The sequence below is a fragment of the Lotus japonicus genome, chromosome 5 (genome assembly GCF_012489685.1).
Source record: "Lotus japonicus ecotype B-129 chromosome 5, LjGifu_v1.2".
Taxonomy (NCBI): Eukaryota; Viridiplantae; Streptophyta; class Magnoliopsida; order Fabales; family Fabaceae; genus Lotus; species Lotus japonicus.
In genome coordinates, this window is record NC_080045.1 from 62145233 (window position 1) to 62163001 (window position 17769).

Genomic DNA, 17769 nt, shown 5'->3' on the forward strand with positions numbered 1-17769 from the left:
CATATTTTTTACATTTTTATTTTAAATTTAATTATGAAATAATAAATTAGTAGATTCTAATCGGATGACTGTTACTTTGTTAGTGCATATAATAATTAAATTCTTAAATGTAATTCACCTATTTTTTTAGAAAAATATAAATAAATAAATGGAAGAACTGAACAAGTTTCCTTTTTTTTTTAAATCAGGTTAATAAATCAGGCTAATTTCCCTTTAAAATTAAACCACCACAAAAGAATAGCCTGACATACCAATTCTCATGGGCTTGAGCCCAACCTATATAAGTACTTTTTTAAACATATTTTCAGTCAATGTGACACCTAAATTGTAACTGTAGTTGCAAGCAATTCATAACCATTCATGCTTCATACAATCATACTTGTCTAATGTGGCATGCAATGACAGATTGTTAATTTGCATGCCTGTAACTTGTGAAGCTATGCAAGCTTAAATAAAATCTACCGTACTGCTACAATATGTGATGTGCGTGGCTGGGGAGGAATCACAAAAACTGAAGGTGTGCTATTGGTAGGAATCATAATGGGCAGGTAGCAAAATGCAGTTAAAATATTTAATTTGAAGTGAATATATAAATTGAAGTCCACATACATGTATCTTATGCTTAACACACCCCATATCATTCAAAAGTATGTGAGTTAAGTGCTGCTAATGAGTATATCTACTTTATATGCGCTTATAAAAAAAAAATCTACTTTATACGTATAGGCTGAATCAATTTGTACAATCCGGTTTTTTCCTAAAAAAATTGTATAATCCAATACATCAAGCACATCATGGTTATCAATTGATATATTTTAAGGCACTGCCGATTCTGAGTTATTAACACAAGTGGAGTGGTTTTGATTTAAATAACTAGTCTATGCAGCAATCTTCGAGAGAATTCTAAAGTTAAAATTAGTTTTTGCGTAGAATATTTTAATAACAAAATTGATCTTAAGAAAACTTTAATGGATCCAAATGTACTAAAATTGAATTGCTTTTCTTGAATTAGTCCTAGTCGGAATGACATAAGAACTTAAAGTTGAAGCAAGGCAAATGAGATGCTCCCAGATGAGAACATTTTGATGAAGGAAGCCATGAACAACCATTTATGTAAATGCTATGGTGGTTCATCCACGTCAGGCCAAATTTCGTTTGATCGAGGAGCACCAAATAACAATTGAAAATGCTCGCCTGAATGATGAATTGAATCATATATGCACCTTAACAAATAATTTCCTTATCTAGTTAATCTCATCATTTTCTTGTCCCATGGGTCTTCCAACCAATTCCAGTCTTGAACTTGGGATTAGAAGGAATGAAATTAGTGGTTAAAGCACTCATGGCGCCGCCTTGCCATTGGAACTTGATTTGGGATCTTGTGTCTTAGGCACTAATCTGGAATGCTCAACCTCACGTCACCAATGGGATTGATGAGAAATGATCTTCAGCTTGACAAATATATGCTATTGAGGAATTGGTAAAGATGGCTCAGAGAAATAGCCCCTTTTGGATTAAGAGTGTGGATGGTCAGAGGAAACTATTGAACCATGAGGAGTATGCTGGTTTATTTTCTCCTTGTATTTGTCCAACTTTCATTGGCTAACTGAAGCTTCAAGAGAATCTGGACAAGTCATAATTAACAGCTTAGCCATTTTGGAAACTATGATGAATGCGGTAGACCTTCATCGAGCCTTGTAGTCGTGACTGGGATGGATTGCCGATTTGACCTTGATGTGGCAGGGACTCGTGAGGTTAAGGCGGGTCAAGGAGTCAATTAGGTTATTGTTTGATTCAAGGTGGGTGATATGTTAGTTAGTTTCCACCAAGTCTTTGGGCCGCTCACTCGTCCTCATGGGCTGTACACTTGTAACATCTCGACCTGATGACTGGTCTCATGGTAAAAACATGAGTCTTTCTAGCATGTTTTGTCCTCACTCACGTGCTTCCTAGGAAAACACTTCGACTTAAGGCTCACCAAAAGAGTACCAGAAATTATCAAATAGATTATTTTGAGTTGAAAATTGAAGATCCACTTCGAAAAAGAAGTTATGATGCTTGGCCGAGGAAAAAATTTAAACCCTTATTGGGAAAACCTCAAAACAATCTCGCAGTAAATTGACATATGATTCTTTACAAGTAAAACATAGAGGATATTACAATGAGTAAAAAATATTAGATATCCATATTTTATAATTAATAACTAACCATTTTTTTGCACTAAGAGAACTATCCAATTTTTCACAAATCTTTCCAGATAGAGTGATAGAAATAATTTTCTTCAGTGTATTAAGATTATTTATTGAATTTTGTAGGTTGCAATCCATTCTAGTTTTTTAATTTAATAAAAACATGCTAACTCGTGATCTAGACGATAGTGTGTTAGAAGCCCATTTGATATCCATTTATTTGGGCTTCGACATCCATTGTAGGCCTTAACCGATAGGTCCAAGATGAGAAGAGGCTAGGGTTATGTACTTTCTATGTTGTAGTCATCAAGTAACAGCTCTGGCACTTGCGCCGCAGACAATTGTGATGGGTAGTGCGATATACAGAGAAAACCCTAGTATTTTGTAGTCAGTTGGCAGCTATAGGATCTTGAGACCAAAACAAGATGATTATCAAGAGAGATCGTCCACTCTTCAATCCATTACACGTTTTTCAATCCATAATACGTAAGAAATCTATCTCAATAAATTTCGTGTTTTATAATTATATTTGTGATCTCAATTTATTTCTTACATTTTGTGTCAGTTGACCGCTGCTGGATCTTGAGACCAAAACAAGACGATTATCAAGGGAGATCATCCACTCTTCAATCCATTACACATTTTTCAATCCATTATACGTAAGAAATCTATTTCAATAAATTTCGAGTTGTATAATTATATTTGTGATCTCAATTTATTTCTTACAGTTTGCATCAGACGATTTTCAATTTGATTACTGATTATGAATTTAGTTATTCATTTTTTTAATTATGTTCTTTTAGATCCCATCTGTAGTCATCAATTAGCGGCTCTGCAACTTGTCTCGCCGACATTTGTGAAGTAGAGTGTGGCATACAACTGAACCCTAGTCACTTGTAGCCACTTGATTGTTGCATGATCTAGAGAGCAAAACAAGACAGTTTGAAACGAGCTCATTCCAATCTTCAATCCATAACACGTAAAAAATCTAACTCAATAAATTTAGTGTTTTATAATTATGTTTGTGATCTCAATTTATTTCTTACATTTGGCATCATATGATTTTCAATTTTCAAAGTTATTCTCAAGACGGTTAAATATGTTTTTTTAGGTCTCCTCTGACCTCTGTAGTCATCAACTAGCGGCTTTGCAACTTGCCCCGCCGACAATTGTGAAGGATAGTGTGGCATACAACAAAATCCTAGTCACTTGTAGCCACTTGATTGTCGCATGATCCAGAGATCAAAATAAGGCGATTTTCAAAGGAGGTCACTCCAATCTTCAATCCATTACACGTAAGAAATCTATCTCAATAAATTTAGTGTTTTATATTTATATTTGTGATCTCAATTTATTTCTTACATTTGGTATCAAATGATCAATATGATTGCTGATTATGAATTTAAAGTTATTCGCTTTTTTACAAAACTTTGATGTTTTTGATATACTGTATATTGGAATTACATTGATATCCTAGTCCCTTGCAGCCACTTGATTCTTGCATGATTTAAAGACCAAAACAAGACGATTTTCAAAAGATCGAAGTCACTCCAATCTTCAATCCATTACACGTAAGAAATCTATTTCAATTAATTTAGTGTTTTATAATTATATTTGTAATCTCAATTTATTTCTTTCATTCGGCATTAGAAGATTTTCAATATGATTGCTGATTATGAATTTAAAGTTATTCGCTTTCTTACAAAACTTTGATGTTTTTGATACATTGTATATTGGAATCAGATACCACGGGCTTTCATAAATGAAGCAATAAGGTTTTGATCAACACCAAATAGATCAACATCAAATAGCCATATATTTGTATTTTGTTTTCTAATTAAAATTGAGTGTTTTGAAAATTTGATGTCCAAAATATCAAGAAGTGTTGCGCAGAAAGATATCTCGTGAATGAATTGGACTGTTAGTTTTAAATTTTTTGTTTGTATCAATAAATTATATAAAGTGATAGAAAAATGCATTCTTGAGGATCCAACCAATTGGGAAGTTGAAAACCCAGGCTCTTGTCACCCTTTAGTGTTATGTTATTAATGATCAAAGTTTTAAGAAATAAAAGGGAAAGGTTAAGAGCGATACTGGGAGAAGGAACCAAATGAGAGATCTAGATGTCTAATGCATGATAATTTGGCGAATTGCATTATTGCTTAGTTGTTGTAATACTATATATTGCATCCTATTTTTCGCTGTAATTATTTAACATTTTTTTCATTTATTCAAAAACTTTAAATCATACATATGTTTTCTCTAAGAAATCTTTTATATTAAAAATAATGATTACAATATTTTGGAATTGATGATGTTATTCGCCTCTTTAATTGAAATTATTTGCAATCTTGTATTGAGGTGTATGTTCAACCTTAAATGAAATGCATTATATGATAGTTTGAAATCTAGAAATCACTCATCCTTCCAAAAAAAATTGGATTGTTTGTATTGCACGTGGTTAAGGCAATTAAGAATTTTGTTTATAGTTATATAAATTTAAGTGAATAAATATTCGCCAAAGTTACTTTGTTTGCACTAAATATTGAACTTATTTTCAGAACAATTTTCTTCTTGTTTATTGTTGAGATGATTTCCATAGTAAAATCTTGTTGAAGCCTGAAGGATTCTTACATATTGATATTGATATCAGGCATGCTCAGTATTCTATGCTCAGATGGGAGAGATGTAATGACTAATGATATATTTTGGTTAATCAAGAGTTGTGATGTATATGATTTCCAATATTTAATTTTGATCGGTATATATCAGGCATATTTCTTACATAACGAATGGGAGTATATCATAGAACCTTAATTTGATATTTTTCTTCCTATAAATTGTTTTAAAACATGTTTTTCTAGATTACAATATCGTAAACTTTAACTCAGACTCATGATGAGAAAAGACTACAATTATATATGTTCTTATTAGGTTCTCTAGTCATGTCAACTAACGGCTTTGCAACTTGACTCTTCAACAGGTGTAAAGGAGAGCGTTACATTACAGGGTTGCTGCAGTATCTAGAGACCAAAAGAAGATTTCCAAATAGACCACTCCAATTTTCAATCTATTACAAGTAAGAAGTCTATCTCAATATATTTAGTGGTCTATAATCATATATGTGATGCCAATTTATTTCTTACAAAATGTGCATAAACATATCATAAGTTGATGTAGTTTAGAAAAAATCATTACTAGTAAGGAGTCAACTTGGCTAGTCTTTTGCCAAGCATGAACCAAACCTGGCATAATCAAATCTCCTGTATAATGAACTGAGGAAGGTATGAAGCAAACCAATCAACTCTTTAGTATAAATAGATTGGTGTGGTGAAGCATTTTCCATTACAAACATTGTTTAATGTTTGTTGAATTAATGGGAAGACAAATACTATGTTAGCTAGAAGAACAAGTCACAAACCGCTTGGAGAGTTATGTTGGGAGAATGTTTTCCACCTAGTATCGAGTCAAAGTAGTGCTAGTAAAATAATTTATAATTAGGGTAAGGACAATAAGACAAAAAGAGCATTAGGCCGTGAAAGGTAGTGGTAGGTGTTATGAGAAGTGGGGGATTATGACAACAAAAGGGATGGATACAAAAGGGGTGTCCAATGGGGTTGGTTGAGTGATGTTTGGCAATGATGGTGCCCATAAACAAATCCAAGTAAAGGTGGTGGGCAGTGCCTAAAAGTGTTAGGTTGTGTCAAGTGGTATTGACAATGGTGGAGACTGGAGTGTTAGTTAGTGATAAACTGATACCAATGACATGCCATACAAACAAACACTACAATATAAATTAAGACATATATAATCCCAAGGTAAAATATAAAGTAGAACAATTGTCTACAATATGAAAATCCATTTCAAAAGGTATAATAGTTCAACACTTTCCATTGGCAAATGTATAGGACGAAATTATAAATAAGAGGCCCAAGTTTTGTTGGATAAGAGTGCGAAGACAAATTCGCAGGTCAACGAGTCAATACCCGAACCAGCAGGAACAGAAAACTTGAGGTTCCTCTTTTGCGGTTCGCTCTTGACTCCAAACCTCACTTATGCGAAGCCTATACACCCAGATATATAATATGAAACCTTTCAAAAATTCAATGTTTTGTAAGAGAAAAAAAGGTGCAGAAAAGTAAGGTGTTGCACTGCATAACAAAATGGTTGTTATGCAGCTAGGAGAGATGGCGAAGCTTTTATCTTCTGGATAGTGCATGAGATGAGGTTGTTGACAGTATCAACGGACTCCACGGATAGATTTGCGGTTGGCATGTTGTTCACCAGGATTTGGAAGCCAACTGTGAGCAAACATCCACCACTACCACCATCAGCCGCGGCAACACCCTTCTGTGAAGTACTGCTTTTGTTGGAACTGTCATTGTTGTGGCCACCACCATCAGGAAGAATGGCGAAACCTGAAGGCAAGAGTGCCACATATGCAGAATCACCACCGCTCATCACCACATTCAGAGACTGCACATCAACCGGTGCGTACACCACCACCGAACACGAGGCATCCATCCATGTCTCTTGTATAACCAGCATGCTGCTAGTGCTTTCATTGGCATTACCAGCCTGCAAACATAACAAATTAGTGACCATGAATTTTTGTCTTGGTTCAATTTGAAACAAATCAAACTGCAAAAAGACAATAATATAATAACAAATCACTTACACTAGCACGGAGTAGAGAAACACAATTTCCCTGTCCTTGTCCTTTAGCAATATGGACCATCTCCTGCATTGGTCCCCCATTGGACAAGATGTCCCACTCGCTTCTCAGCTGCTCATCACGCAGAAAGTCAAACAGCCTCTGCCGCGACACCGGCATCCAGACAGAAGTAGCAGCACTGAGAACAATCCCGTGAGGCTCGCCAGGGTCATCCAAATTCTTCCTGGTCATCACTCTCATGTCATCACCCATGTTCCCAAGGTGAAGAAGCTCCCACTTGTGAACTGATGAAGCACAAACCCCAGAACAGAAGTTTTTGGTCATGCGCTGTGCCAGCTTCAACATGCTTCTCCTACCATCTTGGTTCATTGCTGAAATTGAAATTAAAATACCAAGTTTAGCACACAGCTTATGGTTAGGTGGCAAGTGATGAGAGGTTAAAAACAATTTAAGTTCTTCCATGCATGCAGCACGTAGAGAGTACTACCTGTGTGATCACCACTTGAGATGGAAGACATGAGGACAGCCAAGCATTCAGACTGTCTTTGGAGGGTGGCGATCCATCTATGAGCGCCAAATCCCATGCCACAATTCAGCAATGGCCGATATAGTTGGTGGGCAATATTCTCATCATACTCCCAATGTTCAACCCAAGTAACCTATTAATATACAAGTACAATTTTTTACTTTGTGCCACTAAGCAAAATCAGAAATAGAAACATTCAATTAGGTAAACCAATTAAGTGTATGTTTGAAAATGCTTCTATATTTCATTCTAAAGTCATAACCAATTCTATGAGTAGCTAGCTTCTAATTTTAGGAATTGATTCTGAAAACCAATAAGATAATACAAACAAGTATGTTACAAGATAAAGTAAGGACCAAACTTTGAGTTGGCAAAGTATGCAATAAAAAAGGACAGTCCACTCAACTAGATAGAAAATGTTGACATGAAACCCTAGGCTAATTAGAAATTCATACCCTTAATAAGAAGTTTGTAGAGGATTAAAAAATTCAAAGGAAGCAGAGGTCAACACAGAACACAGGATAGAGGTGAATCCCGAATTATAGATTTTTTAATATCATAAGAACCTGTCTGATTATATTAAAGGGCACAGATTAACACAACACATGACTCCATTATATTATATACAGTAGCAACTGAGGACTGGATCCAGGTCATTGTGGTCTCGTACACAGTGAAAAATACACATGCTACATTTTATACAAAAGGAGGTAGGAATAGAAGCATCAAATACATTGTTTATTGTTTGTACAACAAAGATTGAAGAATCCGAGATTTAAAATTTTCATGATGCACATTTAAAAATAAAAGATGCCAAACAGAAATGTAGGTTCAAACCATATAAGCCTTGATTCACAAATCTCAAAGAGTAGATGTGGACAACTTAAGTACAGACAATAAGCAACCCATACCTAGAAGTTAGAAGATTATAATGCAATTTAACTAGAGAAGCATCTCCTCTGGTAAAAACTTATAAAAAATACTGATAAAATCTCAGGCTAAGAGCAACCTTATTCTATTTAGAGCAGTCACAATAAAGAAAACAAACTTCAAAGTACAAACAACCTAACTCATAGAAAAGAAGAATCAGTAACACAGAGAAAAAAAGTCTTTAAAATAACTTAAGAGCAACACTAACCTTGGCGTAACCATTGGGCATGTCCTGCACAATGCAGCCAGAAGGAAGCCTCCTACAGCTCATGAATGGCTGTGCGGTAGCAGCGTCATGACCCATCTCAACAGAAACATCAGCCACAGCCCACACACCTTCTGCGTGCTGCTTACAGAACCGGAGGAATCTCACCTGACGATTAGGGACTAGTGGTGAAAGCAACTGAACCTCTGCATGCATCTGAAAAATTCATAATCTCTCATCAATTCCATCCAACTAAGGCAAACTGAATAGAACATGCAGCAAAGTAACATATAACATACCACTTGTAAAGCACCATTTCTGGTTCCACTAGATATTCCACCAGATACAACATCAAGAATGGCAGCTCTTGCAATCATTGATGGGAACATGTCAGCCCAACGATTCTGTTCAGGGAAATAATCAGTTAGAGCAAGACACTAAACAAACCTACACAAATTCCAGACTGGTAAGAATGCTGGGTATTTCAATAATTCTTCATATGAGAATAACAGTATAAAATTTCCAATAAGGTGAGGGTCATAATCCTACCGCATCCATCATAGCTTCCACAAGTGCCAAACTGTTGATCATCATTACCCCTGTTTCCCTAGAGGCTTCAGTGACATAGCCGGTGGGTTTCGGACCAATGCAAGGTGAAAACGACCTTGCATATTCCTCATTGTTCAATACTTCTTTCCCACCGTCTGCACTCTTCATCCAGAGAGGGCTGTCTGTCTGAGCCATCTTCAGCAGCTCCTCCATGGCAGCCAAAGCCAGATCAATGAGCATTGATCTGTCGAGCTGAAGCTCATTCCTGCTCATTGATCCCATTTGTGATGTGAGACCAGGCATTGAAGATGGAGTGCCCATGACACCATCTCCAAAATCAAGCCCCATTGGCAAGGGGGTGCCAAGAGAGCTAGAGCTGCCAAGCCCATTCCTCCCAATGCCCAGTTCAAGCCCAGAATGTGAGGCTGGAAGGCCCATAGGACTAGTAAAGGATGCCATTGGCTTTCCCAGGAATTTGTTCGTCAGAGTGCAAATACGGTTAAGTTCATCCTTGAGACGAGCATTTTCAATACGTATTTGATGCTCCTCGAACGAAATCTGGCCAGGCATGGCTGGGCCTCCACAGCTGTTACATATTGGGTTGTTCATGGCTTCTTTCATCATGGTGTTCTCAGCTCTGAGCTTCTCATTCTCCTGCCTCAGCATCAAGTTCTCATGGCGTTCCAGCTGGGTCTGGTTCAAGAAAAGCAATTCAATTAGCACATTTGGATCAAATTATTTTTTCTTAGAATCAATTCCAGCACCAGAAACTTCCCCTCAAATTTGATTTTAACTTTAGAATAAATTGTAGAATGATTTCCAAACATGCACTCTATACAGAATTGCAACAACAAACTATTTACCGGTGCAATAATACTAGTCTACTACATCATTCAAACTCACCTTCATCTGGGTTCGCCGATTCTGGAACCAGAACTTGACTTGCTTATTTTCCAATCCCAGCCTCCTGCTAAGATCCATCCTCTGCTTCTCATCCGGATGAGGACACTCCTTGAAGAAACTATACACAAATAAGAGCAAAATCAACCCCATAACAAATAGCATATCAATCAACAACAAAAGAAAAAGAAAAAAGAAGAATTTCATACTTCTCCAGCTCTTGAATTTGATTGGGAGTGTGCCTGTGGTATCTCTTCCTCCTATGCGGCAGATCATCACCGCCATCCAGTTCATCACCAGATGCACCTCCATCAAAGTTATCGCTTCCAGACCGGCTTTCATACTCATCATCTCTCATTCTTCCCAGCAAACCAGAATCCAAGCCTTCCCCAATCAGCCCCATCTCGTTATGTCCCTCCATTCCTCTTGGCTGTAAAAAAGATAAAAGATGAACAATTAGATGCAGCACAAATCAAATTCAAGAAGATCAATCAAGAATGAAACAAAATAGATAATTAAGATCCTCAAAAAAGGGGTATCAGAATTCAGAACCAAACAAGAGAGAAGAAGGAACATACGTTGGAAAAGAAGGCAGGTGAATTCTGCATTGCACTGGACATAGGCTGAGACATGTTATCAACTCTTGCACCGACCACACTGCAACAACTGTTCACACTCTTGGTGTTAGTCAAAACCTCAAACCCCATAAAAGAAAATAGAACAACACCACTCAATTCCTTCCATTCTGACTCTTATATATAGTTCAACCCTTTTTACCCAAAATTGACCCTGTCACTTTTGCCTAGGAACTTTTCAGTTTTTGATGATTGATTCCCCACACTCTGAACTATTTGACCTTTAAACAAGATTCAATTATTTTATATAAAAACAGAAGACATAATAAGACTTTTAATAATAGATAGACTATTCCAGAAACAGATAGAAAAGGGAAGAAGACAAGAAAGACCCTTCCTTTCTGATCCAAGATTCACACTTTGTTCAACAACAGAAAATTGAAAAATCACAAAACAGTGACCCATATGAAAGAGAGGATTCTAAATTTTTTTCTATATTTCACACTTAACCGATTCTTTGTCAGTATTGGAGATTTTGACAGAGACAACCAGGAATGAGAAAATCCAAGGAGTCTAAGCCAAAAACATCGGAGATAAGAAAAGAATATAAAATAAAACAACAAAGATTTAGGATTTTGTCAACAAAAAAAAGGACATGATGTAGCAACATTAACAAAAACCTTTTTTTCTTTTCTATCTATCTAAATCGGTTTTAGACATAGTCTTATTCACACACACCACCAAAGACTTTTGAAGCAAAAAAAGAAGAAACGGTTGACACCACACCACCCTGTTCTCTGATGAAATAAGTGAAACGGGAAAAGTTAGATGCTATCAAACCAACCAAGGTACGGAGAAAACGATACCTCTTAATTCCACAGTGCCACAAAAATTAATTAGGACAGCACATGAATTTATTTATTTATTTTATCAAAAAACAATAAAAAAAACTCAATATTATTATTATTCACTCTTGGGATTGGAATATTGGATGCATTATTAATCTGATTTTGACATTGAAACACCATGGATTTTGTTATTAAAAAGTATTGAATTTTTAAAGATTCTTGGAGAAAATATGTTACACAAGTAAATCAAGAAAAAATAAAGACAATTGATGTATGTATCATTGTATTGATTCGAGGTAACAATAAACAAATGGTGTAGCTGACTTACAATGACTCAGAAAGTCAATGCCTTTGTTATCTCTCTCTCTCTAACACACAACACAACACAACACAACACAAAGCTCTGATCTCACAATGCTTTCTCTCTCTATATTTTTGTGAGGCTCATCAGTGAGAATTATATACATATTTATAGAGAGAGAATTAGGGTTTGTAGTGGGGTCCACTTCTGAAGCGGTGTGTCTGTTCGTGATATCCGCCCCCGAATAGTTGTGGAGTTTGTACGACACGCGCGTGATTGTACTATTCAGACACGCTTTGCACTCTCAAAAGGGAGGTTTTGATCCAACGTGTGCAGGACCACGTAACCTTACTAAGATTGTCTGAAACGGACCAATGAGAGTGTCCAAGGGGTGTGTGCTGTAAGGTTAGTTTAGGAAGTTTAGGGGTGAGTTAGGATCCAACGGTTGACGTGGATGATGATAATGAGGATTGACCGATTGATAGGATAGAGTGTGAATGGCTGAGGTGGAAGTGACTGTAGGATAATGGATTGAATTTTGTGAGAGTCATCCAAATCCAAATCCAAATGTCGCATGAGATTGGATGAAGGGGTGTGTGTCTGATCCAGTGAATTAGTGAAGGGGTGTGTTATCTGTTCAATCTTATTTAGTAAGTAATTATTTTCATTCATAAAAGTAAATATAATAAAATACTGATATTTTCACAACAAATAAATATGTTAATTATATTCTGAAATTAAGAGGGTAGTTATTTTTTGTTGTTATCCACTTATGATCAGATTGCTGCAAGCTGTGATACGATTTTATATATTTTTTTTCTTCTAGAAGATTTTGAATTAATTAATGTGGTATTATCTTGCTACTAGTAAAATCTGTAATGAGGAGGGGTAAAACAAAGATACTATTTTAACTGTCCAGTTTTTATTGTTGCTCAATTAGAATGGCATACAGGTTAAAAAAATCTAATTCAGAAAACTACTATAATTAAATTAGTGGGCTGCTGAGTTTTTTATTGGCTATCAGCACAAAAAATGCACACAAAAAAGTTGCATAAGAAAATTTGGCAGATAAAAAAACAGCAAAAAAAAACTGCGCTTAAGTTTTGCTCCTGAGTATATTCATCACTTTAACATTGTCTTTTTTAATTTTTTTATTAATTAATTAGTTAAAATCCGTATGAGTGTGTTCAAAGGGGCGTGTCTGTAGCTGAATGATAGCTCATGTGGTAGCTAGGGGGTGTGTCTGTCCCTGAATCGCTCAAGTGGTAAGAGTTAGGGAACATATCGGTTGGGTGTAGGAGGTTCAGGGATTTTCTAGAGGGTTCAATTTATCTTCCCGATGTACAAACAAAAAAAGGGCGTGTCTAAAGGAGGTTGTATTCAATCTTATTTATTTTTTGTACATCAGAAATATAAATTACATCCACCAATAATTGATTCATGAACCTTCCCCTCCCAACCCATATGTCCCTTAGGCCCTAGCTCTTATCACTTGAGTTATCATTTATTTCAAACCACTCACTTAACATTAGATTCTTGTCGGTTATCCGATGTTGGGTTCATTAGTTATAGGTTCACTTCGAAAATTAAGCATATATTCCATCTCCTAAAATACGTATTTGAGGAGACTAATCTGGTCAAATCATTTAGAGTGTTGATTGAGGAGAAATGACTGAACTCCTTGATGAGGTAGAGGATGGAGTATAATTTCCAAGTGTGAGGGGAGGGTGCCCTAAAGTCGACCACTGTTGGTAAGCTCGAGAGGAATCCATGCAAAATCGACATCCTGATGCCTAAATTAGTGGCTAAGAAGTTTAGGATTTCTCTATGACTTGGAATAAGAAGTGTGTACCTGCTTCAGCTCTGTCTTGGGCTTTTTATACTTGCTTGTAGGTTGGAGGAGGTCTAATGAGGCGTCATGAGCGCCTAGCCCTTGGGTGGGTGTTAGGAATTGGATATTCCTAATTTTCGAGCTATCTTCTAAGATCTAAGGGTTAGGGGCTCCTCGTTAGTGAGGACTAGGCTTCGAGCTCCACACCTACATCTGTCATCACTAAGTTGCATGACTTGTGATGGGACAAGGTGAGATGATGGGGATCTTAGCCACTCGAGGTGTTGGCCATTCAAGCATCCACAGAGCTGCTCGATCGGCCATGGGGATTATCATGCTCGCCCAGGTGTGTTCGACGACTAGGCGTTTTCTAGAATAGTAGTCTCCTAGCTCTGTTCCACAAGATTTGTAGAGCGAGAGGTAAGAGCGAAGGTTTACGCGATCCGAGACCGATGATGAATCCCCTTATGAAACAATATCCAATTACAATCCTATCAGTATCCACTTCTCAATTTCGTCTAAGGAGAAGGAAAAGAGGAATAAATATCATATATTCTGTCTTGAGGATATTTGGTATATGAAGAATAAGAGTGTGCACAAGTAGTTTTCTTAGTGTTGGAATCACGACTCCCCCCATGTGATAACTAAATTAGCCAGCCTCGATGTTGCATTACATGAATGATAATGTTGGAGTGAAAGAATATTGAACCCGAGTATGAGACTTTGGGCAAAGTTGTGAAACTTGAATTACGGGATGCTCCTTGTTAAGGGCTTCCTTCTTCTCATAGCCAACTATCAAGTGGCAAAATTTGACAAAAGAAGAAGTGCCCTAGACCTCATGCATGGAATTATTATATGTAGTTTGCAATCTTCCTTTTAATACCAAGTCATCAACATTCACTTAGGCTATTAATTCATTTTTCCACTCCAAATGACTTAGTGGACATCTTTGTAGGCTATGTTTGTATTGATTGAAGAAGAATTAACATGATAAAATATATTATAATGGATGTAGTGCAAAAATTGGAATGAAATAAAAATATCGCTCAAAATAGGCATTGTGCGGCAGAATGAAATAAATGTATCACTACATTGTTTTAATAGTGATGTAACATAAAGACTTAAAACTTTTTTAATTCTAAGTCATCAATATTCATTAATTAGGCTTTTAATTCTATTTGTCACCTCAAATGCCTTGGTTGTCATCTCTCTAATCATGTTTGCATTCATGGAAGAAGATGGTTCATAATAAAGTAGATTTTAATAATGTCCTTAAGTGCAAAGAAATTTAATAAAGTGAAAATATTACTCAATTTATTGGTGAATACAAGAGAATGAGAAATGAGTTCCATTAATTATATTTCATTTCGCTTTTCATGTTCTCCCTTGTGTGGTCAACTAGGGTTTATTCCTTCAAGCGGCGATTAGGGTTTACTCCTCATAGGTCTTCTCTTTGATTATCCCACCTTTTTGTGGTGGTTGTTCAGTTCATATGTGTTTGGTATCTATTTAGTTTTATGCATCCCACATGGATAAGGGAAAGAACGTTATTCTTAATAATGTTGAATAACAAGTTATTAACATTATAGAAGAACCAACCTCAGATGGTGTGATTAATGAGTCATGACTTGTGGGCAAGGTGTAGTCTCATAATAGATTTAGTATAAGATCTTTCAAAATGTATGTGGCCAAGTTTGGGAAGTAAGACAGGGGGTGGAGATCCGGGCAATATCAAATAACTTGTTTACTTTCAGAATTTGTAACGTAAAAGATAGCGACATGGTTATGAAACGAAACCCTAGGAACTTTGATCATAACTTAGTACTTCTTCAGGAACTGCTCTCTAATGTTAACCTTACCCAGTGGCGGTCAAGTGGAGACAGAGGTGAATCAACCACTTCCACAGAATACAACCAACAACCTTTGACAATGAGGCTGAATGCATCGCCCTCATCCTTCACAACAAACTTATCAGAGCACTAGAGGAATAGTTGCATCACTAAAGGGAATGTAACATGATGGCCAAAATTCCCCTCCCAGCTAGTAATATCCTGGTATAGCCCTTTCATGTCCAACCAGACAAGTAGTCGCATATGTGCAACCCTTCCCCGGTCAATAGGATAACACGACGATCTTAAAGTAATTTTGAGAATTGAGACACCAAGTGCCACCCTATAATGAAGGGATCCATAAAGAAATACCTATAGATAGCAATGTGAGTTGAGCTCTATAAGGCACCTAACTGCGAGAACTGGCAATTATTTCACATCTTGAAGAAGACGAGAAATCTCTCCCTTCCTTGTTTCCCTTCCCCCGACTCTAGCGAATTCACAACTGGCTAACAAGTTTTGAAAAGCACTTGTGATCAAGTCTTAAACTTACCCTCAAAACACCTCAATGCTTTCAAGAATAAGATGAGCTATCTCAAAGTCTAACATGCAATTTGTTAAGTCTAAACATCTAATGCCTAAAGATCTCTAAGTATATTTTTATGATAACAAGATAAAAATTGTAGATAATTAAGTAAGCTTGCACTAAGCAATGATATTTCAAAATTTAAGGAGCAATATTTCCAAGAATTGCATTTTCTAAAAGGAAATACATTATCTTCCAACCAAGTTTAAAGACATCGTCTCACCATAAAGCTCAGGGTGTCCAATGTATATTTGTGAAGACATCATCCAAGTTTAACATCGTCCAACAAATAACTACATCGTTATAGTCTACAACGTCCATACATAGTATGTTTGTACATCAGAAATTGCATAATTTTGATATTGATGGTGACCTCTGTCACATACTATAAAGTAACTTGTCTTATGCTACCACCATTGAAAAAATAGCCTACTATCTCAAGTCAACCACAAAACTTTTGCAAAAATGAAATGGTTCATACAAATCCTTCACCAAGGTTTTCATCACCGTTTGTGGCAAAGAGAAAGTTAAAGTTGTTTCTGAAGATACTATGGTACACAAACATGCAAGCGCATTGAATGCACGCTAGAGGACCGTTTGAACCACAATAAACTTAAAAAAGAAGAACCATAGCCCTAATCCAAATATCCAATGACCATATTTTCAAGGGACTATAAAAGGGTGACTTGAGGAATATTGAAACATTCACTCGAGCAGGCGATCTTAATTCTTTCACTCTTTCTTACAATATTTGTAAAACCTTTGTGTAGTATTTTTGCTCAAATACTTAGTAAAAATACAAGGGTGTCTATAGCTTACATTTTGTACTCATTTATACTCTTTGAAAAGGTTGTTGAACTTAGATAGACTTGATAAAGGAATACTTGTAAGAGATATTTGCTTGAGGTTAGTGGAAACACGTGGTGGTGGTCAAAGACTGGCCGAGATAGCCCAAGACTTAATGGTCAAAATGTATAAACCTATGTCCTTTCTCTTATCCCTTAAATATTTATTTACTTGCTATTTCTAGTGCTACTAACAAGGGGTCTTGACCCTCGAAAAGTTACCAATGAATTTCTAGTGTTTTTTTTCAAAATATTCAATAATAATTACTAACGAAGCCAATACCGACTGGTTTTTGACCGCCTGTAAACTAACATTGTTGACAATTTTTAGTAACTACCAACTAAAAATAATAAGTTGGAAGTGGTTTTGTTGCAGAGAGAGCACGTCCTTTAGACAAGCATTTCCAATTATAATTTTTTACTCCTCAAATGAAATTTGGCCAGGAACTATTGTGCCACCGCGACTGTTACATAATGAATTTTCTAAACTTCCTTCATCAAACTATTTTCATCTCAGAGCTTCTCATTTTCATACCTAAGTATTATGTGTTCGGGGCCGCTAGCCCTGATTCAAGAAAAGCAATTCAATTAGCACACAATTTATACATTTTAATAAGCTTCTCTTTCTCTAGAAACAATCTTGAAACGAGCAGCTATTTAGCACAAGAACAAAATTTTGGTTTTAATTCTCATTAAATATTGATTATAATTAGAAAAAATGATTTTTATTATATTTTAATTTAACAAAAAATATAAGATATGAAAATAAAAAAACACAAAAGCATTTTCAAAATACCTAAGTGATTTTAACATTTAATTTTTAATTTCTTGTCAAATAATTATTTATTTTCATAATATATTTTAGAATTCAGGGTTTATGGTTAATGACCCGTTTGGTGGACATGATACGCAGACATGATAGGATAACAGTAATCATATCCTGCTAATAAATTGTTTGTTACGCCAGCAAGATAAGATAG

At 36.0% G+C, this 17769-nt stretch overlaps 1 protein-coding gene across 3 annotated transcripts; it reads right to left on the bottom strand.

Moving 5' to 3' along the window:
* Positions 1-5997: 5997 nt before the first annotated feature.
* Positions 5998-11769, bottom strand: LOC130718674 (homeobox-leucine zipper protein HDG1). Of its 3 annotated transcripts, none has more exons than XM_057569296.1 (10): positions 11726-11769; positions 10553-10640; positions 10184-10404; positions 9978-10095; positions 9075-9767; positions 8825-8929; positions 8529-8741; positions 7352-7523; positions 6868-7235; positions 5998-6767 (listed from the first exon to the last, which is right to left on the bottom strand). In XM_057569296.1, exons 2-10 carry the CDS (start codon positions 10604-10606, stop codon positions 6360-6362), a joined length of 2352 nt encoding a protein of 783 aa, XP_057425279.1. In that variant the 5' UTR covers positions 10607-10640; positions 11726-11769; the 3' UTR covers positions 5998-6359. The 3 variants fall into 3 exon arrangements, with proteins under 3 accessions (XP_057425279.1, XP_057425278.1, XP_057425277.1); XM_057569295.1 differs by lacking the exon at positions 11726-11769 and adding an exon at positions 11060-11338; XM_057569294.1 differs by lacking the exon at positions 11726-11769 and having other exon boundaries at positions 10553-11338.
* Positions 11770-17769: the final 6000 nt, after the last annotated feature.

Excerpts from the sequence above, each read along its gene's own strand:
- LOC130718674 (XM_057569294.1), bottom strand. The coding sequence starts at position 10,681 with ATGGGGTTTGAGGTTTTGACTAACACCAAGAGTGTGAACAGTTGTTGC. Across the intron at positions 10,096-10,183 it reads CAAATTCAAGAGCTGGAGAA|TTTCTTCAAGGAGTGTCCTC; the intron begins GTATGAAATTCT and ends ATTTGTGTATAG. Across the intron at positions 6,768-6,867 it reads TTTCTCTACTCCGTGCTAGT|GCTGGTAATGCCAATGAAAG; the intron begins GTAAGTGATTTG and ends TTATGTTTGCAG.